Here is a 21,086-nt window from a genome sequence, read left to right as displayed (position 1 = left end):
AATCTAATCCCTTGATATTTATAATACAATTTCACAACAGTAAATCGCATATGCGCGTGCATGTTCGTACAAGTGGTACTGAAATCCGTTACCCCCAGCCCGTGTCAGAGTCGCACAGGACGAGCACAGCGACATGGCTATCAGGAAACCTCCCTAGAACCCTGAATCTTGCTACGCTTCTAAAGACAGCAAGAGCAGTCATTGCAGCTCGAGTCACGGATCGTAGGCGGTGCCGTGCACGTCTTTTGGGCTGCATAGGGCAACGTGGTGGTGGCAGGAGCATCGCCGATGACCAGGTCAGCCTTGACTAGAACAGGGATGACAGACCCAGTGCTCAGGCTAAAGACGCGATGGCCAAGGACTATCGCATGATTAGCATGATTACGCCTGCGTGTAGGTGCAATCTCCGATGCTTACCTCGTAGTAGACTAGCGATTTCTCCAGAATGGGAAGAAATAGAGATGTAAGATTCATCATCCTGTGAGAAGATCTCATCAATTACCTCCTTGGACCTCGCATCTTGGTTGGCACGTGGCTCAGAGTGCAGTTCTTGCCAATACGGATCTTCCTTGGCAAAGCCGGATTCAAACTTGAATTCCGGGAAGTTCTTCTTGATGTATGTCTTGCTGCTGCGGCGATCGCAGGTATGCGCACTAACGCCCTCACGGAGATTCTCCTTGATGATCGGCTGGAATCGATTTTTGTGCGGAAGATCCAGATCAGCAAAGGTAAGCCTCGCAGTGTCAAGGCAGCGGTAGAGCGGGCTGCTGTAGTACTTCTCCGGCGGAGAAATCTTCTCGTCTTTGATAAGGTGTTTCCAGAAGGTGTTTACACGCTTTGCTTGTACCACGCCTTGCTCGGTGAGGTGAGCATCTGCCCACGTGACAGTAGAATTTCCATCCAATTCAGACCAGTAACAGTTCCATGCTGGGGTGCCAAAATAAGTCTCCGCAGCGTTGTGGTACCCTTCGCCATGACGTCCCATGAAGAAGAGAGTGTAGCGCTCCTTGCGTTTCGTCTTCTTGTTCAAGGTGTCGATGTAGTGAGCAAGGCGCTGCCATTGAGTGGACTGCTTGCTGTCCGGGTAAGAGTCGTCACTGGGGTAGGAGCGCGGAATCAACCCGAAGTTTGAAGCGGTGAAGTTGAAGGTGGAAGGATTCGTAGCATCATCGTCTTGTTGGAAGATTCCTTTAACGACTGTGTAGTTGGTGTACTTCGCGGGCGAGTAGGCAGTGGCGGTAGAGGCTGCCGCTAGCAAGCCGTACAACAGCGACGAAGCAATCATCTTGACAGGGCACAGACTGGAATACCACAGAAGAAGAGGTAGGACCCGACGGAGAGGATAAGATTCCAGCTATTTGGACTTCTTTATGAGCTTCCTGGAGCTTGATTTTTCGTATCTCATCTCTACAACTGACGACGATGGCAGGATGCATGGTGCGATGATGACAGCCAATCACTAGGAAACGTGACGCAGGCGTGTTCCTGCATCAGGCATAAGTCAACGAACATGCGTCGACCTTCCCGTGTTGTCGTTAGCTAGCAGGTTACTACTATGGGGTGGCAAAGAGAGAGATATCGATGGCGAGGCTGCGTGTTCGGTGCAGAGACGATGATTGGGACGACGACGCGTTCGCTGTTGGTACCCGCACGATTCAGATCTGGATAATCGTCAAGCTAGAACATGGTCAGCCATCTTGTAGGGCCATGAAGGATTGTGCCTGACTAGTTGATGCTGACCATTTTACCTCAGGCACCGAAGAAAGGCCTGGAGGTGGAACGCCCAGGTGGAAGCATGAAGGGTTCCGTAGGTTTGGGAGAACGCCAAGCATGTCGGCTGCAGCTGCCATGCGGTCGGCTACTAGCTCCACAAAAAAGTTGAAGCTATCGCCAAATGTCCATCTTTTGCGACCACACCGTCACGCCCAAAATGTTTGAGAATGTGTGCGCTATCCCGCTCGACCACGATCTGTTCGCGCAGGCGATCCATCCCGAGGAACCAATTGTCGCGGTAGGACTCGCCTCCGGCCATGTTCAGACATACAGGCTGCCCCCGGGTGCAAGCGACGACAGCGACAATGACGCGACATTGGCCTCGGAGAATGGATTCGGGCACATAGAAACGGCATGGAAGACGCGGCGGCACAAGGGAAGCTGCAGGACTCTTGCGTATAGCCTGGATGGTGCGCAGTTGTACTCTGCTGGCACAGATGGCATCGTAAAGGTCGCCGATTCTGCAACGGGCCAAGTCACTGCAAAGATAGCTATTCCGCTGGACCCGTAAGCCTCTTATATTTACTCTGAGACATACCATCGAGTATTGACCTTGTCCAGTGCAAACAATGGCATCGATGCCCCGACACTCGTCCACGCCCTCTCCCCGCAATCGCTGATCGTCACCACCGACTCGTCCGCTCTCCATATCTACGATATCCGACAGCTGGGCGGCAAATCAGCACTGAAGCCCCAAGACACGCACCACCCTCACGACGACTACATTTCCTCCCTCACACCTCTCCCGGCGACGCAAGCGAGCACCAGTGGCTTCAGCAAGCAATGGGTCACAACAGGCGGGAGCACACTGGCAGTCACTGATCTGCGGAGAGGCGTCATGGTTCGCAGCGAGGACCAAGATGAAGAGCTGCTCACCTCGCTCATTGTGACCGGCCTCTCTACCAAGGGCACCAACGTCGGCGAGAAGGTCATCGTGGGTGCAGGCAATGGCGTTCTCACTTTGTGGGAGCGCGGAGTCTGGGACGATCAAGATGAGCGCATCGTTGTCGACCGCTCCAAGGGAGGTGGAGAAAGCCTGGACTCCATGGCGCTACTGCCCGACGGCGTCGGACCTGGTGGAAAGATCGTCGCAGTAGGCATGGGCAACGGCGACATACGCTTTGCCAAGATTGGACCCAACAAGATTGTCGCAGAGCTCAAACACGATGAGCTGTCACACGAAGGCGTCATCGCCCTTGGCTTTGATGTCTCTGGCAGGATGATCAGTGGTGGTGGCAAGACTGTAAAGGTGTGGGGTGAGAAGACCTGGCAAGATGTCGATGAAGACGAGGACAAAGAAATAGAAGACAGCACAGCAATTGGAAAGCGCGAACACGACAGCGATTCAAACCAGGATAGCGATGAGGATATGGAAGACAGCAGCGAAGAGGATGAGCCCAAGCAAAAACGCAAGAAGAGGAAGCGGAACAAGGGCAAGCAGCAGAGCGGGCATGGTATTTTGCAGTTCTCGGGTTTGGATTGAGGAACACGTCCCGAGCCATTGACAGCTGTTAGTCATGAAAATCACTGCCGCTCAAGTCGACACAGTTGAAGTGCTTGCGCACTCCTACGTGGTCAAGGAGAAAGCCAGTGGATGCGATATGCAAGCCTACTATGTTCTCAATAGCTCGGTTTAGGCAGGTATGCAAAAAGCCTGACTCGTTGCACCAAGTTACCTACTTAACCAGAATAGATCGTGTCCCAATTTTCAATTCAGAGCGATCCACACCCTTCTTGTCTTATCGTGTTCCATTAATATGTGCGTTCTCTTTTCGGAGAGAGCCTAAGCCAAATCTAGCTTAACACGTCAGCAAGCCACGAAGATAGCCTGACTGCGACCTTCATCCTCGCATAAATCCAGGAACTGCGCAAGGCAGTATGACGAGCCTTCAGACAGAGTCACGTTTCGTTGAGCATGCGCGGGATTGTGCTCACACTATAGACCCGAAAGGTGTTTCTCCTCCCCACATTACAATGTAGCGAGCCAATTGACCCATAGAGAGCAGACGATTGCAACTGCTTCCTATCGGTCGACGCGGAGACACTCGCCAAAACCTCTGTTTTCCAGACCGCCACCGCCGATGGCCCTGTGGGAGTGCATGGGCAACTGGACGAGCATGCACAAGCTGCATTGAGTGATTTCATCGCCAGCAAAAAAGCCAAGCATAGTGAGCAACTCGTGCAGAGAGCCGAATGCTCCAAATTATACCAACCCCTTCTTGACGGCGAGGTCCGGGTCCTCGAGCTTTATCCGGGTGAGCCCGATGACCCGTTCAAAGGAACTCTTCATATTGTCAGCATTGACTTCTCATATCCATTGATGGAGGACATGAGCTACAAAGGCGAAAGGTACACAAGACACACGAACCACGCTGTGTCGCTTGCCACTGAGAAACCTGTGTGGTACACGGCACTCAGTTATGTATGGGGAGCACCTATCTTCGATCAGGCAATATCGATTGAACCGGGTTTTATAAAGATCACAAGCAGTCTGGCAAGCGCGTTGCGCCATCTGAGATCGATCGAAAATAGCGTCATCCTGTGGATTGATCAGATCTGCATGAATCAACCGGACATTGCAGAGAAGGTACAGCAAATCCCACTGATGGGAAAGATCTACACGAATGCGACCAATACCCTCATATGGCTAGGCGATGATGAAGACTCCAGTTCAGTCCTTGCATTTGAGACGATGGAGAATGTACATGCAAGACTACAGGGAAGCGATGCGCAAGTAACCCCAGAAGATTTTGGAAGACTACATTTCCCTCCAGCTACGGACCGATCTTGGTGGGCTGTCAAACAGCTTCTCAGGCGGCCCTGGTTTACCCGGTTGTGGACAATACAGGAAGCATTCCTTTCCCGCGACTTGTTCATTGAGTGTGGTCGAGCCATAGCCTGTTGGGATGATTTCGCGGCATGGTGCTATTTACTACACGAGTCCAGACTGCTCCAATGGCTAACAACGAACGATGCTCTCGATCGCGAATATTCCAAAGGTGATCCAACAGCCGCCCCATTACCTCAAGGTGCCACAGTAGTCAATTCAATTCAAGCAGATCGTATACAAGGCTTGACTCTCGTCCAGAGGGAATATCTGCTTAACATCCTCGTCTCCACGCGGTACGCTCAGGCAACGCAACCGAAAGACAAGATCTATGGCGTGCTAGGTATGGCAGAGTCGAACATAGTTGCAGATTACTCACCTGCGGTTACCGATAGAGAAGTTTTCCACGAAGCCTGCCTCACACAATTGCCTCTTCTTATCTACGAGCTGCTGAGTTGCGTCGACCATGATCAGCCACTCCAACCATCGTGGATCCCTGACTGGGGTTCTCCTCGGGTCACCGAAGCCCTAGGGTACTCGACGAAGGCGTGGACGTTGTATTGCGCCGGCGGAAGGCCTGTAGCTGGGCAGTTCCCTAAGATGGCCTTAAGCAAAGACAAGAAGCAGGTCACCCTCGCCGGTAAGATGTTCGATACCATTGTAACGCTTGGTTGCGTAAGTCAGGATCCGAAGCTCGACATCGATAATCCGCAATCTGGGAACCGCGAACTGGCTTCATACGTCAATATTGTCCGCGAGGCAATTGACGCCCAGACCTATCATTCATCTGAGACCTCAATCTACGGCGCTTTCTTGTATACTCTTTTAGCTGGACGCGATGGTTCTGGTGTTGCTCTACCTTCGCAAGACCATAGCGAAGTCTTCAGCCTGATTCTCGACTCTACTACGGGACACATGCACTCCTTGCCTGGTCAAATATACAGCCCACGACGCCAGAAAGGGTTCTTCACTTTGAACAGCCTTAGGTCAAGAAAGCCGGCCAAAACATTAGAAGATCTGAGGACTGCACTTCGGGCTGCGCTGAAGATGCGGCGTTTTGTCATTACCAGACGAGGTTACTTTGCGCTTGTTCCGCGGGGTGCTAAAGATGGCGATGAGGTCGTAGTTTTTGATAGGGCATGTGTACCCTTCGTGGTGAGAAAGACACTAGACGATGCTGGGAACACTGTGGGATACAAGATGTTGGGAGAAGCGTATGTGCATGGTATTATGAAGGGTGAGGTTATGGCGATGGACGATGTGAAGCTCGAGGATGTGACGCTCGTGTAAGCGCATTGTGAGCTTGCCATGAATCTTCATCAGCTGTTTGTAAACCGCGCGACTATGCCCGACAAGTTCTAGACAAGATAACCCAATCTAGTAGCAAGGTTTCTACCAGGTCACACGCAAGCCTTCTCATATGGAGGCATACTTCTGTTCCGGAATCTTGATGTTCAACTGCCCTGCAATCTACCTACGGCTAAGCCATTGGCTAAAAGCGCACTCGCTTAGCACCTTAGACCCTTCTGAAGCTCTTCTAGATTGTTTAATCTAACATCGTCGCAGCTACAAGAACACGGAACCTCAATCTCCGGGTTCGGCAAAGTATAGCTGCACTTGGTAGAATAACAGTAAGGCTGTGGAGTAATTGGCATAAAATGGGATTGGTGGATACGAGGCAAATGCTCCGCTTATCTGGGGTGCAGATGAACAACCAAGCTCTCGTGGCGGTCAATCCGTAGCATCATTGCACGTTTCCTAGATTCAAGGCCTTGGGGTTGGGTCCATGGGATAGGGAAATGCACTAACGGATTTCTTCATAAGCTGATGAAGACCTGTACATCAACTCCACCACGCAGGAAAAGACATCGAACCTTCTCAGGACCACAAGAAATCCATCGATATGAAGTTCTCATCCACTCTCGCCGTTGCTGCTGCTGCCTCATCCGCCTCTGCACACACCATCTTCCTCTCCCTGAACGGTGGCGCAGTTGGTGACGGTGTCCGCGTCCCTTCTTACGATGGCGTACGTCCCGTTCATGTATAATCTCCTCGGAAAACGATCTAACATTCAACAGCCTATCCAAGATGTGACTTCCAACGACATAGTCTGCAACGGCGGCCCCAACCCCACGCAAAAAACCAACACCGTCATTACCGTACAGGCCGGCTCACAGGCTACTCTCACATGGCGTCACACCCTCACTTCCGGACCGGGCGACGTCATCGACGCAAGTCACAAAGGTCCCGTTATGGCGTATCTCAAGAAAGTCAGTGATGCAAAGACGGACTCGGGTATCGGGGGTGGGTGGTTCAAGGTACGTTATAGACCCCCTCATATGAGCCAGGGGTCTATTTCTAACCAACATGCGCAAATGTAAAGATTGCAGAAGACAGTTTCGACGGCACCAAATGGGGCGTAGACCGCTTGATCGCCAACCAAGGCGTGCAGACCATTACGATTCCCAAGTGCATCGCGCCTGGGCAGTATCTTCTCCGCGGCGAGTTGATCGCATTGCATGCTGCGTCGAGCCAGAAGGGTGCGCAGTTCTACATGGAGTGTGCGCAGATCAACATTGTTGGCGCATCTGCAGATAAGACGCCTGCTACTGTGTCCTTGCCTGGGGCTTACGCGGCTACTGACCCGGGCATCTTGTACAACCTGTACAATGGCCAGAAGACGTATACTGCGCCAGGACCAAGTGTGGTATGTAAATTTCCGATTTGCGGACTGCGTATGAGACATATACTGACTTCACACTTAGTTCAAATGCTGAGCAAGAGCTGGCGTGAGAGATGTTGGCGACGGAACGTTAACAGAGGACTATGGATAGCTTCTTGTATATTCTTCTTCTATACTTTTTAGAACTGCGGCATCGAGCATGTAAATTTCAAAAACTCATGAGACATTCACTTGCTCCTCGTGCTCTTCAAGTCACTTTTAAGACTACTGATATCCCCTACTATGTGACAAGAACCACTTTATTAAGAGAAAAGCCACAGGTCCTTAAAGTATCAAACAGTAGAATACCTTTTCTTACCTTTATACCTATATAACAATACCTGAGATAAGTGCGATGGGTCTTCTAAGACTACAATTTCAGAGATAACACTGGGAAGTTGGTAAGGGCGCGGCAGGCTGAAGCAAATGGAAATGCACAGGGTACCACTATTCAGGGAAACGCAGGAAATAGAGAAAGTGCAGTCGCATTCTTGCTAATGTGTTGCGATGAGGCAGCATTTTGTGCAGCAAGATGGCGAGCAGAGAACTGTGAAGGGATGGCGTGATAAAACATAATTGGTATTTTAGTCTGAACGACTTTTGGTCGATCGTTTGTCCTGGTAATCCACGTCATAATCTGCACGCTTCGCAGCTCTCTCCTCTTGTTTAGCGTACTTAGCTTCATCACTGGACTGAATTTCTGCAGGTGTTTCCGACCGTTTCCGCTTCTTGACATTATTACCCAAAGATTCCGTGCGCAGTGCTCGCCCCACTTTGCCCTCTGCCGCATCAATATATCGGCAGAGTTGTATCCCAGAGATGCAAATATCTGCATCCTCATCTCCCAGTTCTTCCCGGGCAAGTCCCTCGCAAGTGAAGTCGCTGAGGTGGAGCCGCAAGCCTGGATGATCGACGGGATTTCCTTCATCGTCGCGGAAAGCCTGGTAGGAACGTCAGAACATCGAGAACAAGTTATTATCACGATAACTGGACCTACCTCATCCATGACCACATCCACCGCTCGTAATTCAGGCCCGTCAGTAGTATCGAACAGTTGGGACCGCCATATTGACAACGTTGCTTTGCGCGACTCCTTGCCGTACGCAATGTCTAGGCCGACAACCACCCGTATGTTGGCATCCGAATCTAGAATATAGTTCTCAGACAACTGGCCTAAGCGCCCCTGTTGTTGCGAGTACGCGACTTCGATAATGACGCCCGGATATTGTGCATCTTCATGCCTAAATGACGCGTCTGGCTCGTACTTCGATTTGCTAGACAAAGCGCTGGCGTCGAAACGTATCTCAGTTAATCGGACTGGATGCACTTTCTGCGCGAATTCAGCCTTCCTCCCTAATCCGTTCCGGATCTTTTTCAGCTGGCTCCGAATGTCATCCTCTACTGCGTCAATGAAGCGTTCGTGTGTCTCGGTAGACACGCGAACAAACAGTCTGCATTGATCTTCGTCGTAGTCATACCTGCCAATGACTACCGTCAGCTGTGGTCTTCGCGGTGTCTACGGTCCACTAACCGTATTTTATCTTGCACGTAACCCGAAAGCACATCGTCTCGTCGGAGTGTCCTCTCTATGTGACCGTACTCTCCTTCTGCAAGCTGGAATTCTACCTGCGTGTCTCGCTTGGTAATTCTTCCTGCTTGGATGTCTCTAAAAAGTGCAATAACGCGAAGCGCTCCCGCAAATGGCTTCTTGTCGGTTAGCAGAGGCGTCAAAGGCTGGTCAGTTGTACTCGGGGGCTGCGTGACATGCTGGTGCTGCGCTACACCTCCTTGCGATGTCGACATAGCCGTACGCTGTGCTGCATTGTGATGTTGGTCGTTGATCAGTCGCTGCTCTCTCGCGAAGCGCCAAAGACCTGTGCGCTCTGGTTGGTTCAGCAACCGCGCCACACAACCAGAGAGGCAGTAAAACAAGCCATCCTACAGCGGCTGCAAAGGACCATCGCGCATTAGTTTATGATACCACCTTGCCTCTGCTAAACGACGCGATCACCGGGCTGCAAAGCCACCGATAGGTGCTCTATTCCAAAGTTCTTCCGCCCGATTGGCAGCCGACCGGTCACAGTTGACAGCCCTATATTGCGAAGGTAGTAGATAATATTGTTGTTGCAGGCCGGGGCGCGAAGAAATGCCTCGTTTTTTTTTTTGAACTGGTGATGATCTCGTTACAATGTGGTTATCGCTACGTAGTGGGGGCTATTACTTCATTGTAACCGTGGTGAAGTTCCAGTGGATCAGATTGCAACACCGCCTCTACGATTGACTAAGAGTCTAGCAAGCTCTAAAGCGTCTTCCACTGTCTACAGATAATATTACCGGCAGAGTACCGAAAGAGGATTCATCGATAGATCAAGAAAAACCAGACACGGTGCTCCCAAATTCCTGATACCTTCTCTACATAACAGCGCACCATCCGCTTACGCTACTACTTTGCACCAACCTACTTCTCGGCCGTTTGGCATCCCGCTCGATGCCTAGATCATCTCCTCTGGCTTTCCTCTTCCTGTTGTCATCTACTAATGAAGCCTCAGGTTTTACAACACTCATATTGTGTATCTTCTCTTGAACTACCGTAGATGCATCAACATCAGCAGACCCTTTAGTTTTCCTCCTTCTCCTCTGCATAGGTGTGAGACCAACCGAAGACGTCGACAAGGCTACCGGCCGAATACGATAATTTGAATAAGAAAATTTCGTGCGTCCCTTTAGATTCGATAGTTCCTTGTCGTGATCAGTAAGGAATGGGTCGTGGGTCGACGGCGACACGGGTGTATAGATCTCAGCTGACGGACGGCGAACTTTGAATTTACTAGTGCTGGGGCGAGAAGCGCGCTTGGGAGGTTTCGAGGTGATGGGAGTATCGATGTCTCCGTCCATGCTAGCATCAAAGAAGCTGTTATTGGTTGCCAACGTTCGACGGTTCAGTTTTCGGCCTGCGTGAGGCAGGGAGAAGAGCAGAGTCTGTTCTGCCGGGGAGCGTCGAGCACGAACGTCCGTCTTGTCAGAATGGGACAACATGTGGTCTGCTTTCGCCTGCTCCTTGGTTAGCTTGCGCTCTCGATGTAGCAGTGCATCATGGGGTTATACCTCAGAACTCATGGTTTCCCACGCTATACAGCAGAATGGGCATGTAGCACTCGTATCGTTGTCAGGAAGCCTAAGGAATCTATCTTCCCATTCATGCCTCTCTTTAAAGTTCACGTCTTCTGCTGATGGTGTCGTAGGAAGGCTCGTCGGCGTCGGCGGGACATACGAAGGACTGATTTGGTGCAGCCAATTGGCCATCTGCTCATGGCTCTCGTGAGATGTAATACTAAATCGGCGATACAGAGCGTCTTCAGAGCACTCGAGCTCTTCCGGTATGTCTTCTTCTGCCATCATCTCTGTCTCCTCCACATCAACTTCCACAACGTCCCAGAACTTATCATCGTCCCGTGTCCACGGTTCATGACCCTTCAGTGGACTTAATGGCGTCTTGCCATCTTCGCCCAAGGAATCAATCATAGCCAGTTTGATGGCCACGTTGGTTCCAGCATGTGTTTCCACAGGAGGCGCATCTGGAATCTGACCGCTCGGGTATAACCCCGGTAAAGCGTGAGCGAAGATTTTCCAGGTGTGTAATTTTCTATTCGCAGCCCATTTTGTCCTGTATTTGCCTAGTGTTGCTGCGAGGCCGTGGGAGTAGAGCTCATGCTCGACTTTTGTCAACGTAGTGGCGAATTTAGTTTGCTCCGATGTAACGGAGCTACCCTGTATAGCATCTGGCTTCTTCACTCTGATCCAGCGTTTAAAGGGAGCCTTCCAAGGGTTGTATGGTTGTTTCCGGGCAGGTCGTCGTGTGTTCTTTTGGGTATCTGAATCTTCAGACGTGGATACTTCAACGAATGGCTTTTCTTGTACCTTCGTACGATCCCACCCCGCATTGGGTACTGTCGGATCCTCCCACTCTCCCACTCGTGTCCAGAAATAGTAGTGGGGTAAATCACAGCCCGGGAAACGAATGAAAAACAAATTCTCCAAGGAGCAGTATTTCCCGGGGTGTTTATGATCTCCTCTTCGTGGATTAGAGTCGAAGTCCAGGTACGAGGGAATATAACACACAGCTAGTGGGCGATATTGGGAGGCCTCATACACTTCCATCGTTTTCTTCTCTTTGTTTATGTACCTTTGTGCATGGCGCCTTTCTCGATCAGCCGGTACGCCATCACCGCGCCCCTTGACCCTGAGCAACTTTCGATTCTCCAAGTTCCATTTGACGTATGTCTCCGCGAGGTCCTTAAACTCGTTCCGCGCGGGGAGATTGAAGTACATTCGCGCATTCCACCCTTGAACTTGCGTGCGCTCGGCCCAATGAGCAGCTTTTTCAATGGTTGCTTTGCGCAGAACGCCCTCCAATATGCCGTTGCGGGCCGCACTTCTCGTCTGCAGAGACAGTACGGGGACGTAGTCAGGGTTGACGCCCGCAGGATACTTCTGACCAGGGAGAAATAATTTCTGCTTAGTCTCGGTCGTAATAACCTTTAGTGGCGCATAGGGAACCGTCCACGGTAGGCGTTCTAGGAGGACATTTTGTCTATGTCGATCTGGAGAGGTTGGCAGCATGGGAAGTGGATTCGTTACCGGCATGTGTGAGTACGGCCACTCGAAGAGGCGAAGCTTGCAGTCAGGGATGATAGGCTGGTTCACGGATCTGACGGTTGATTCGGAGGATGTGCTATCCCAAGATTCGTCGCTGACCACGTAACCAATCTTTTCGGACGTATACTCATTTACGACATCTAATCCTGCATGCTCTTCTCCCGGTTCGGCGTCACTCAAACTATCATCACTGACCATCTCGCAGCGTGCTCTTCTCTCTTCTCTCTTAATCCTGCGTTCGTGATACGCTTTGCTTGCTGCCTGGCGCTCAGCATCTCGTTTCTGCTGGGCCTTCTTCTCTTCTTGTTGCTTTTTTTCCCGCTCAACGATTGCGTGGCGCTCGGCCCTTCGCCTCTCAGTGTCGTCATCTTTCAGCGCCTTTGCCATTTCAACCTTCTTCATGTCTTTGCGATACAGGGCCCGCTCCTTGGTCGCGTCAAGGAGTTCCTTGTAGTTATAGTTGTCATATATGGAGTCTGTTCGATCACTATCTTTGACACGGTGCGTGCCGCCGCGCTTGTGTGCAACAGCTTGGGGAGCCATGCTGCGCGGTTGTGGTATCGTGGAGCCGTGGTACATATTAGGATTGCGTTTTTTCGGTTTACCTTTTGGCATATTTGTTGTTTGTTGCGGGGAGTCTTGTGTAAAAGCTAAAGCGTGATGGTCGAAAGCGAATCAGTCTCAAGAGATACGATCGCATACGAGTACCAACTGAAAATCAACGTGGTGTCGCAATGCTATTGTTGCGGACTCTAGAATGCACAGCCGTGGTCCCGGTGTCTCAGACTACTTGTACTGGCCAAGGCTTACGTCTTTGTTATTTTCACATGAATGATCAATGCCAGTTGCGGCTGCCGCATGATTTCGTAATTCTTTGTCTCATAGTTAGTAACACATGCGCAGAACAAAAGTCAGACACCGGGCATTGTCTCACGCTACCCTAACAATGAAACAGGTAGTTGCATTCGAATACTAGGGTATCTCACTACACAAGGTCAACTCACACACAATCGAGTTTGACGAATGTTACTTACAATTCCGACTTCGAGGTATCTCTCCGTTCTTCTGAGTTGAAGTTCAGGAAACCTTCCAAGTCCATCCACTCGGCCGTAAACGCCATGACCAGCCTCGTCCAATCCTCCACAGTGTCCATATCCAAATGCTCTCCATCATCTATTATTTCGTGCCATACTGATGGGAAAGGAGTAGGTATGATGTGCAGAATATCCACCCCCCGAGCCATGAAGGGAACATGATCGTCCTGCACGAAGCCGCCCATGAAAGCATCGTCGGCCTTGTTGCCTTCAGGCAAGAAGTGTGGCTCGCGGCGCGGCTTCTTATTCTCACGCTTGGCCATCTTAGCGGCGTGGTTGGGAGAAGACTTCATCAGGCCCAGCTTCCGTAAGCGATCCTCTGCACGCGCCATGTGTTTGTACGCCCAATGGGTAGTTTTGAAGTAGGACGGTACGCGCGGCCGGGCAGAGCCCAAAAGGTCAAGTAGGAGGAAGAGCTCGATCGAGTCGAGAGGGGTACGGTATATCGATGCGGCGGTGTGGAAGGTCGACTCCCAATCTTCAGCAAGTGCACTGATTGTCACGGATCAGCATTTCGTTTTTCGTCATGGGTTTATGATGATTCTAGAGCATACCGAGCACCGTAGAGACTGTCAGCATCAGTCCAGACTTTGAAGGCCTCCTCGCCGTCCAGCAATAGTATTTGTACACCCTTGTGTTCTACATCAAAGTCGTCCCCGCCGTGAGCAGCCCATTTCTTAGTCAAAGCTGCGTCGATGCTGCGCGCAACATGCATGATCATAGCGCATGGTGCCGCGCTATCGATCGCTCCTATGAAGCCCTTTGGCGTGTACTTGCTGTCGTAATGTGCGACTAGTGCTAGTCTCGAGACATCGCCCTGAAGGCTACCCGGTGGGTCGCGTGTAGCGATGAAGTTGACAAAGGGCACTTGCTTTCCCCCGCTCACAGGCGTTGTTGAAGTCGAGTTATGCATTTCGATCCGCCATTCCGGTAGTTGCGACTTAAAAAAGTCGACGAAGTGCTGGCGCACCGCCCTGTTGCCCTTTGTTCCCGATACTCTAGGGCGCAATATTGGCGCTAATATGGAGCCTGTCTTGATATCGAAATCATCGCCAGGACCTGGCAGGTTCTTAAGGGTGTCGTCGCTGAGATCAGTATAAGCGGACCCAAGGGAGAAGACGGAAACGAGCGATAATAGTGCGAAAGCGAATAACATGGTGCCAAATCGTTTACATTAGGAGGACTTGGGTGTGCAAGATAGTGTTATGGCCCAGAAGCGAGCATGCTGGCACCACAATGTGACTGAGCTGTGGTGGGAGTGAGTCGTGGTCTGAGCGATGAACTGCCGCGCTCGGTTAATCTTCCCCATCAACGCATTGGCACGTGATAGCGCGAGCTCATAACTACACCTTTGCCCGTGATGTACATTTAATTGGCTACCTATCTGTGTTTCCGATCCCATGGCTCCGTTTGACCAGACCGCAGTCGAGATCCTATCACACTTGCTTGGACCAGACCCAGCAGAATCGACCTGTGAAGCCATTCGTAACGACGACGAGCAAAAGCTCCGCGAAACTAGCCTTAAACTGCGAGACTTATCAACAATAAGCCCGAAGCGAGAAGCCATCAATCGAGGAAAGGCGGGATTCCTCAAGCTACTCCTAGAGAGAGACAACACTATAACAGAGGACCTTGTGGCTATTGCTTGTCAGCGAAAAGATAAGGATAGTCTCCGCACGCTCCTCGACTTCGGATGGGATATCAACAGGCCTATACATTCGGCTGCTTCTCTTCTTTGGTTAGTCTAGTTACATGGCGCTTATTCACGAACTGAACAATCTTAGCCTTGTATCTGACGACGAGAAACTCACGCGGTGGTTGGTTGACAATGGGGCGGACGTAAACGCGAGGTCGACCCTTGACGAGCCGCCGCTTGCGGTAGCGATTACTAGTGGCAGCATAGACGTGGCACACCTTCTGCTTTCACTAGGGACAGACATCACGCATGGTAATCTGTTGCATTGTGTAGCAGAGAGGGAAAACCAATCTGAAGGTGCGGAGCTCGCGGAAATCCTGGCGAGGAAAGGAGCTGATGTGAACGCTTATCGCCACGATAATGATGTTGCACGTCCATTGCGAGGTATGTCTAAGCTTTATACACCTCTCCATGTGGCTTGCTCTAGGAAGAATATACCTGTTGCACGAGTTCTTCTTCGATACGGCGCCGATCCTCACCGTATGTCTCTGGAAGCAGGTCGACGAGCACCACCTACTGCTCTAGAAATTGCACGCGTGCGGAATGACCACGAACTCCTTGATTTATTATCCATGGTCGGCAACTTGAGTCCGCTTCCAAGCTCGACTACATTCCGAGCGAGCATTTTCCTAGTCCTAGTGGTTTTTCTATACATTGTTCAAGGTGGTTTACGTTAAATTATTTCGATTCTAATTGATTGGCTCCCTTTCTCGAAGCGCAATTATGCCGCGGCTTGAATGGCGAACGTTATGATTGCGTTAAATATATGTATGATCGCAGAATGTCTGCGCTTATCATAAGGCATGAGCACGAGAAGCAAGAAATTCCTTTCTGGCGCCAAAACTTCAAGCCGAATTGTGGCCATCTTCATCATACTTGAGGGTGAGATACATGTTGATGATTACGCCAACCTGCCTTTCTCCATAGCTCCTCTCCCGATCGTCTGCACTTCTGTATTGCTGGCTTTGGGCCTTCGTCTTTCGTTTGTACTGCTGCTATTAGGGTCAAAGTTAAAAGGCAAAAAGCTGTTATAAACAAAATGATCGACAGCATGCTTAAAACATATCTCTTCCTAGACCAACTAGATTTAAGTGAAATTACGAGCTATATAATAGTGAGACTAAATTTGACGGATTATAAGCGTGTAGGAGTAGTTTCAAATTGCTTGAGTAGAGAATTTTGTTCCGCTACGCTGGGTGTTCCGCTTATCTACTTTGATCGAACGCGAATGCCAAGCCAGCAATTAGGGGTAGCAACTTTAACCGAGCAGGAGCTGACGAGCAAGCGCGTCGTTCGACCTTTTGCACCAACAACATCAATCGATATGCAGCAGCGCTTTTATTCTTTCACGGCGAGGGCCTTTAGGTGCTCAGGCACATCAAGGCCCTCACTTCGACCGGTCGTTAATTTTCGAGCCACCAAGTTTGTGTGCAGAACTTGCCAAAAGAATTTTTCGACCTCTCCAACACTCCGCTGGTTCGGACAGTCATCGAAGACAGCAACTAAGAATGCCGCGAAGAACAGCGAGAAGGACAGGAGTATGCATGATTCACTCGATGTTGGAGTTCGATTATTGATGCTTCGTGATAGGATACAAATCACGTCTATTGATCTACGATGCAGGCGATGCGCGTACAACCTGGATCTCCTTCTGGAAAGCCATGGCTCTGTTACAATTCGGGACAACGCTTGTGTTCGGTGTACCGCCACTTTGGAATAACGAGAACCAGCCAGATCCGAATCTGAGGAAGTTTCAGGCTGTGATAGGTATGAAATCTTCTCGCTCATCGTTCACCTTAACCCTTTTCCTCAAACTTTTTATCTGTATCCCCCCCAATCCCTTCCTGCAATCGCTAGTCTCTGCTCCGAAATCCTTGTCTTAAAGAGCTTGGTAATCTCAAGAATTTCCATTATCTCTACCTTCGAACAGGGGTTAGCACTATACTGCATCCGATAGCACCGTTCGTCCCAACGTTGAGTTCAGTTCTCGCTTCACTTGCAGCGTTCTCGATTTTTTTTCAGAATCTAACCAACCAATAGTCGGTGTCCTCGGAACCATTCCAACGCTGACACTGGCCTACGTGACTGCACCCTTCGCGCACCAGGTCTTCCTCCAAATACCCGAGTACGCAAGACGCAGCAGACAGGACTTGATGCATTTCGCACGCACACTTAACCTCAATCCAAAAGGCACTGCAAACACGAAAATAGAGTTCGTAACACTACGTATCTTCCCATTCCGAAAGCATACTACCGCCTTTCTGCATGAGCTGCGCGCTCTACCTCCCATGAAAATGCGTTTAGCCAACATTGAGTTGCCTAAGACTGAAGAATGGGCGAAGAGACAGCGCGCGAAAGGGATCTTCAAGAGGATGGCCGAGGTGGTGAAGGAGCCGAGGTTCAAGTTCTATGTCAAAGAGGGGCGTATGTACACGATGAAGACGGGTGTGCCGGGCGTATGGGAAGAGGTAGCTAAACGTATTCAAGAACAGACTGTTTCCGAGAAAGAGGCGGCGGAGAAACTTAAGATTGGTGCGAGGAGGCCCGTTGTGGTCAGAAAGATTACGAGACCTGAGGTGGGTAACGAGAGGATTAAGAGGCAAACTTCAAGGGCGGTGCGTAGATGAGGCTCAAGAGTCGGGGTGAAACTATATATCTAGGTCACTAAAGCCATATGTAGCATTATAATGTATTATATTCGTTAGCCGGAGGAGCTCCAACTACTAGCTTTATCTCTACTGAAGGAAGAGTGTATTATGCAAACCTTGTACCACCGCTAGTTCACACCCAAATGCGAGAGCCACCACTTACGCCCACTGCAATCTCCTTTCATCCTTCTCTTTTACAACACCGGCTTCCTCTCCTCGTGTTTCGTCTCCGCAACAATTGGCTTGTCCTTCTCTATTTCACTAACATGCTCACCACTGTCATGATACACGCCAGCCCTCGCAAGAAGCTCTGCGAGGCCGACTTCGGCATGCACTTCCCGCCAGCGCTCCTTTTCACGCTCTGCAGTCCCGACCGATCCGAATAAGACATCCATCTCTTCGAGCGACAGGCCTTTGGTCTCGGGGAAGTAGAAGTATATAAATGCTGCGCCAAGAAAGGTCAATAGGCCGAAAAATATGTAGGTGCCGTATTTCATGTGCTCAAGCATGTCTGGGGTAACCTGACCAACGATGAAGTTGTTCATCCTAACGTAATGTAAGCTTGAATCCGCAAGGGAAAGAATACCGAGAGCTTACCAGTTAGATGAAGCTCCAAGAGCAATGCCATACGGACGATTAGACAATGGCCAGATCTCAGCGATGACAATCCAGGCGCAAGGACCCCAAGAGTAACCAAAGTGAATGACAAACAACCAGACCATGACAACTGCGGCCCAACCTGCGCCTCGGTGGTTCTCCCAGTCGTCGGAGAAACTGCCGACAATAGCAGCCTACTAGTGTCAGCAGGATAAAAATCCGAAGGACGCGACTCGACTTACGACAATGATATGGCATAGCGCCATACCAATCGCGCCAACAATAAGTGTCGGCTTTCTGCCCCAGCTATCCACATACATGACTGCGGGGACTTACAGGATGTTAGCACGTAATACCGGAGCTGGAGAAGGAGCGTGACTCACTTGTTGCGATGAACATTACGATACCGACTACACCCGTCGCCAATAAGCTGACCGAAGTCGACGACAGACCTAGTCCCTTGAAAATCGTTGGCGCATAGTACAGAATTGCGTTAATTCCCGTCCACTGCTGGAAAAACATTGTCAGGGTCGCAATGATGACGCGCTTGAACATGCCTCTCGTGGTAAATAAGCTACCAATAGCAACAAACTGAAGCTTGAAAGTTGACCAAGCGCTCATATCTTGTAAATGCGGGAAGTTCTCGCGGAGCGACTTCTTCTCGAAGAGAGACTGCGCCTTGATCTCTGCGAACTCAAGTTCAATCAACTCGTGCTCTTGCGGGAGATTTCTCAACCGAGCTAACACACGGAGCGCATCTAGTTCTCGATCATGGTGGACGAGCCAACGTGGAGAAAATGGCATGAAGATCATACCGACGCCGAGGAGAAGCGCGGGGGCGAGTTGCAGAGACAGCGGTACAAGCCATGCCGCTTCCTTTTGCGAGCGACCTGTGCCGCCAATGAAGTTTGTGCCGTAGTCGATCCAAAAACTGATCATGATGCCGAGTGTAATTGATAGCTGTTGTAGACCGACAAGCGCGCCGCGGACTTCTGGTGGAGCGATCTCGGCGTTGTACATGGGGACGATCATGGAGAGAGAACCGACTCCCATACCAGTGACGAATCGACCGCCGAGGATTGCATTGTGGCCAACTCCTACAACCTAGGCGCGACACGAAGTTAGTGTGTATCTCCGGGGCACAGGTATCAGGAGGTCACATACCGCAGTGCACTGTACAATGACGCCGATGATAAAGATGCCGACGTTAACGAGGATGGCGTATTTTCGGGAAAGGATCTCGGCGAGAAATCCAGAGTACATGGTTCCGAACCAGGCGCCCAATTCGAGGATAGCGACGAGCCAGCCTTGCTTGGACGAGTTCCATTCAAGAGTTTCTGGGTCCTTGATATAGTCGCCCATGTCTAGTACCATCAGTATCTCCAAGACAGTGATTACAGGCTTAGTAGTTTGGGCGGCTTACGCTCTTTAAAGGAAGTCATGGTAAGAACACCAGAGAAGACACCCTGATTGTAGCCATACAAAAGCCCACCCAAGCATGCGAAACACGCGATACCAAAAACCCTCAGATTCTTGAGTAAAGCCATAGGTCCCGATGCGCCAGAAAGGGCTTTTCGGCGAGCCAAAGCGGCTGCCTCGAATCCAGACGCGCCACCGACAGGAGCCATTTTGATGATCACTTTCTCGGCGTCGAAGTTTGAGGTGGAGGGTTGAGAGAACAAAAGGGCGAAGCAGTAAGCGCAGGGCTAGCTCTTTGTATGTCCCTTGACCGTTCAGATCATTCCCAGCAAATGCCTTATGAAGGTCCCTACATATGCACTTAATTTAAGCCCTGCCAGCCCCCCTAGGAACCACTAAGAGACCTGGTCTCGGGTAACAGGAGGGCGTGCTGAATGGTCGTTATCGGACAGCTCTCGTGGCGGATAAATTGATGGCTAATCTCGATGGCTCCACGTTGATCTTGTGCAACATCAACGGTCAAGCCTCAATACAGTGTACTAGTGTGCGGGCGTGAATCCAGTTGCGAGCTTTTGCATGGGTATGCTAGTGGGGTTTGCGTAAGGATGCGTGACCTTGCTGATTACCCCGGTAGAATTGACTGACGTGTGGTCAGGTGGACGAAGCATATAAAGAAAGACTATGAGACCGATATCTCATGTATTCAGAGATGTAACGGAATGTTTACGATTACGACCCTGGAGTCGGTATCGACACGCCCAGCGTCCGGTTGCACGACGAGGATGAAGCGGCCATTTTCTAGCTTCGTCGAAATTGAGGAAATGCAATTGCCGTTGGCGAAGCTTTTCTGCCGTAAGCCCCCGCTTCCTAATGGTATTTTAGGGTGTGGGGAGCGGGCGCTAAGTTGATCTGCATATTCCGCCTAAATGCAACATATGACGCCTGACAAACGGTCAGACGTTGGGAAACTCTGCTTAAGACATTAGGAACACAATCTGTGCCAGGATCTTGTCGAAAAGGCTGAGCTTTCCGAAATTTTGCTATGTTTGTTTCGAGTTGAACGGATCGAACTGGAATCGTAGAGTTGGATTCATGTTAATCAAACAAGCTAGGTTTCGTACGGAAAAGGGTGGCGCCCTTGTGCTATTGTTTCCCCAAATCAATCCCTCCACAAGGCCAATTTAGTAGCGCTATAGTTATAGCTTTCTAGAGTTCTTCCGACAATTTTGAGGACAAGGAAGTTGGAGATTAGCTTGACCGATATATGACGAATTTGCGAAGGTCAGTGGAGGGTCCCTTAGATGCGAGACTGATTACCTATGGCCCCTTAACGGCTCAGTAAGTTCTACTGAACCATTCATGCTATTGCTGGATAAGACTCGAGGTAACAGAGGATGTCCGTCGTATAGCTTAATTGTCGTCGCTGACTTCATCGAGTTTCTCGATCAGCAGTTCCGGTCTTGATTTTTTTTTCCCAAGTAGGTAACGATGAGAAATCGGAAATTTTCCGTTAGCCACGATCGTGAACTAAAGGGTGAGCATCAATATTGGGGTTTGTTCGATGATGATGCTGATTAAGCGGGAGCTGCCTGCGCTTTGACCGTAAGCTGATCCGGGTTAGCGTACTTTTCCGCAGACCGCTCCAGGGCTTCAG

General features: G+C 50.4%; 9 protein-coding genes across 9 annotated transcripts; 4 read left to right on the top strand and 5 right to left on the bottom strand.

Moving 5' to 3' along the window:
• Window positions 1–179: 179 nt before the first annotated feature.
• On the bottom strand, window positions 180–1,285 carry K460DRAFT_358284 (phosphoglycerate mutase-like protein; the record flags this gene model as incomplete). Its single annotated transcript, XM_040932093.1, has 2 exons — window positions 180–361; window positions 418–1,285. The coding sequence occupies 2 exons, from the start codon at window positions 1,283–1,285 to the stop codon at window positions 180–182; spliced, it is 1,050 nt and encodes a 349-aa protein (XP_040784107.1).
• A 629-nt stretch (window positions 1,286–1,914) lies between these two features.
• On the top strand, window positions 1,915–5,890 carry K460DRAFT_397748 (WD40 repeat-like protein; the record flags this gene model as incomplete). Its single annotated transcript, XM_040936180.1, has 4 exons — window positions 1,915–2,280; window positions 2,335–3,227; window positions 3,401–3,414; window positions 3,773–5,890. The coding sequence occupies exons 1-4, from the start codon at window positions 1,931–1,933 to the stop codon at window positions 5,888–5,890; spliced, it is 3,375 nt and encodes a 1,124-aa protein (XP_040784106.1). The 5' UTR covers window positions 1,915–1,930.
• A 370-nt stretch (window positions 5,891–6,260) lies between these two features.
• Window positions 6,261–7,506, top strand: K460DRAFT_318621 (lytic polysaccharide monooxygenase). The gene is made up of 4 exons (XM_040930397.1): window positions 6,261–6,626; window positions 6,679–6,918; window positions 6,984–7,307; window positions 7,366–7,506. The coding sequence occupies exons 1-4, from the start codon at window positions 6,504–6,506 to the stop codon at window positions 7,375–7,377; spliced, it is 699 nt and encodes a 232-aa protein (XP_040784105.1). The 5' UTR covers window positions 6,261–6,503; the 3' UTR covers window positions 7,378–7,506.
• A 375-nt stretch (window positions 7,507–7,881) lies between these two features.
• Window positions 7,882–9,150, bottom strand: K460DRAFT_388461 (uncharacterized protein). The gene is made up of 3 exons (XM_040935692.1): window positions 8,854–9,150; window positions 8,320–8,800; window positions 7,882–8,263 (listed from the first exon to the last, which is right to left on the bottom strand). Exons 1-3 carry the CDS (start codon window positions 9,123–9,125, stop codon window positions 7,907–7,909), a joined length of 1,110 nt encoding a protein of 369 aa, XP_040784104.1. The 5' UTR covers window positions 9,126–9,150; the 3' UTR covers window positions 7,882–7,906.
• A 518-nt stretch (window positions 9,151–9,668) lies between these two features.
• Window positions 9,669–12,810, bottom strand: K460DRAFT_169033 (uncharacterized protein). Its single transcript, XM_040926939.1, has 2 exons — window positions 10,428–12,810; window positions 9,669–10,373 (listed from the first exon to the last, which is right to left on the bottom strand). Exons 1-2 carry the CDS (start codon window positions 12,591–12,593, stop codon window positions 9,735–9,737), a joined length of 2,805 nt encoding a protein of 934 aa, XP_040784103.1. The 5' UTR covers window positions 12,594–12,810; the 3' UTR covers window positions 9,669–9,734.
• Window positions 12,811–12,877: 67 nt separating this feature from the next.
• On the bottom strand, window positions 12,878–14,286 carry K460DRAFT_419586 (uncharacterized protein). Its single transcript, XM_040938024.1, has 3 exons — window positions 13,627–14,286; window positions 13,013–13,564; window positions 12,878–12,963 (listed from the first exon to the last, which is right to left on the bottom strand). The coding sequence occupies exons 1-3, from the start codon at window positions 14,226–14,228 to the stop codon at window positions 12,951–12,953; spliced, it is 1,167 nt and encodes a 388-aa protein (XP_040784102.1). The 5' UTR covers window positions 14,229–14,286; the 3' UTR covers window positions 12,878–12,950.
• Window positions 14,287–14,464: 178 nt separating this feature from the next.
• Window positions 14,465–15,872, top strand: K460DRAFT_318610 (ankyrin). Its single transcript, XM_040930396.1, has 2 exons — window positions 14,465–14,810; window positions 14,857–15,872. Exons 1-2 carry the CDS (start codon window positions 14,473–14,475, stop codon window positions 15,443–15,445), a joined length of 927 nt encoding a protein of 308 aa, XP_040784101.1. The 5' UTR covers window positions 14,465–14,472; the 3' UTR covers window positions 15,446–15,872.
• A 557-nt stretch (window positions 15,873–16,429) lies between these two features.
• K460DRAFT_292978 (uncharacterized protein) lies at window positions 16,430–17,395 on the top strand (the record flags this gene model as incomplete). Its single annotated transcript, XM_040929385.1, has 2 exons — window positions 16,430–16,535; window positions 16,809–17,395. 2 exons carry the CDS (start codon window positions 16,430–16,432, stop codon window positions 17,393–17,395), a joined length of 693 nt encoding a protein of 230 aa, XP_040784100.1.
• Window positions 17,396–17,540: 145 nt separating this feature from the next.
• On the bottom strand, window positions 17,541–20,133 carry K460DRAFT_344412 (MFS sugar transporter-like protein). Its single transcript, XM_040931254.1, has 6 exons — window positions 19,437–20,133; window positions 19,178–19,377; window positions 18,397–19,117; window positions 18,247–18,344; window positions 18,014–18,207; window positions 17,541–17,962 (listed from the first exon to the last, which is right to left on the bottom strand). Exons 1-6 carry the CDS (start codon window positions 19,639–19,641, stop codon window positions 17,611–17,613), a joined length of 1,770 nt encoding a protein of 589 aa, XP_040784099.1. The 5' UTR covers window positions 19,642–20,133; the 3' UTR covers window positions 17,541–17,610.
• Window positions 20,134–21,086: the final 953 nt, after the last annotated feature.

Source organism: Cucurbitaria berberidis, assembly GCF_010015615.1.
Source record: "Cucurbitaria berberidis CBS 394.84 unplaced genomic scaffold K460scaffold_5, whole genome shotgun sequence".
Classification (NCBI taxonomy): Eukaryota; Fungi; Ascomycota; class Dothideomycetes; order Pleosporales; family Cucurbitariaceae; genus Cucurbitaria; species Cucurbitaria berberidis.
Note: the sequence above shows the minus strand (reverse complement) of the source record. Positions and strands in the feature narration are given on the sequence as shown.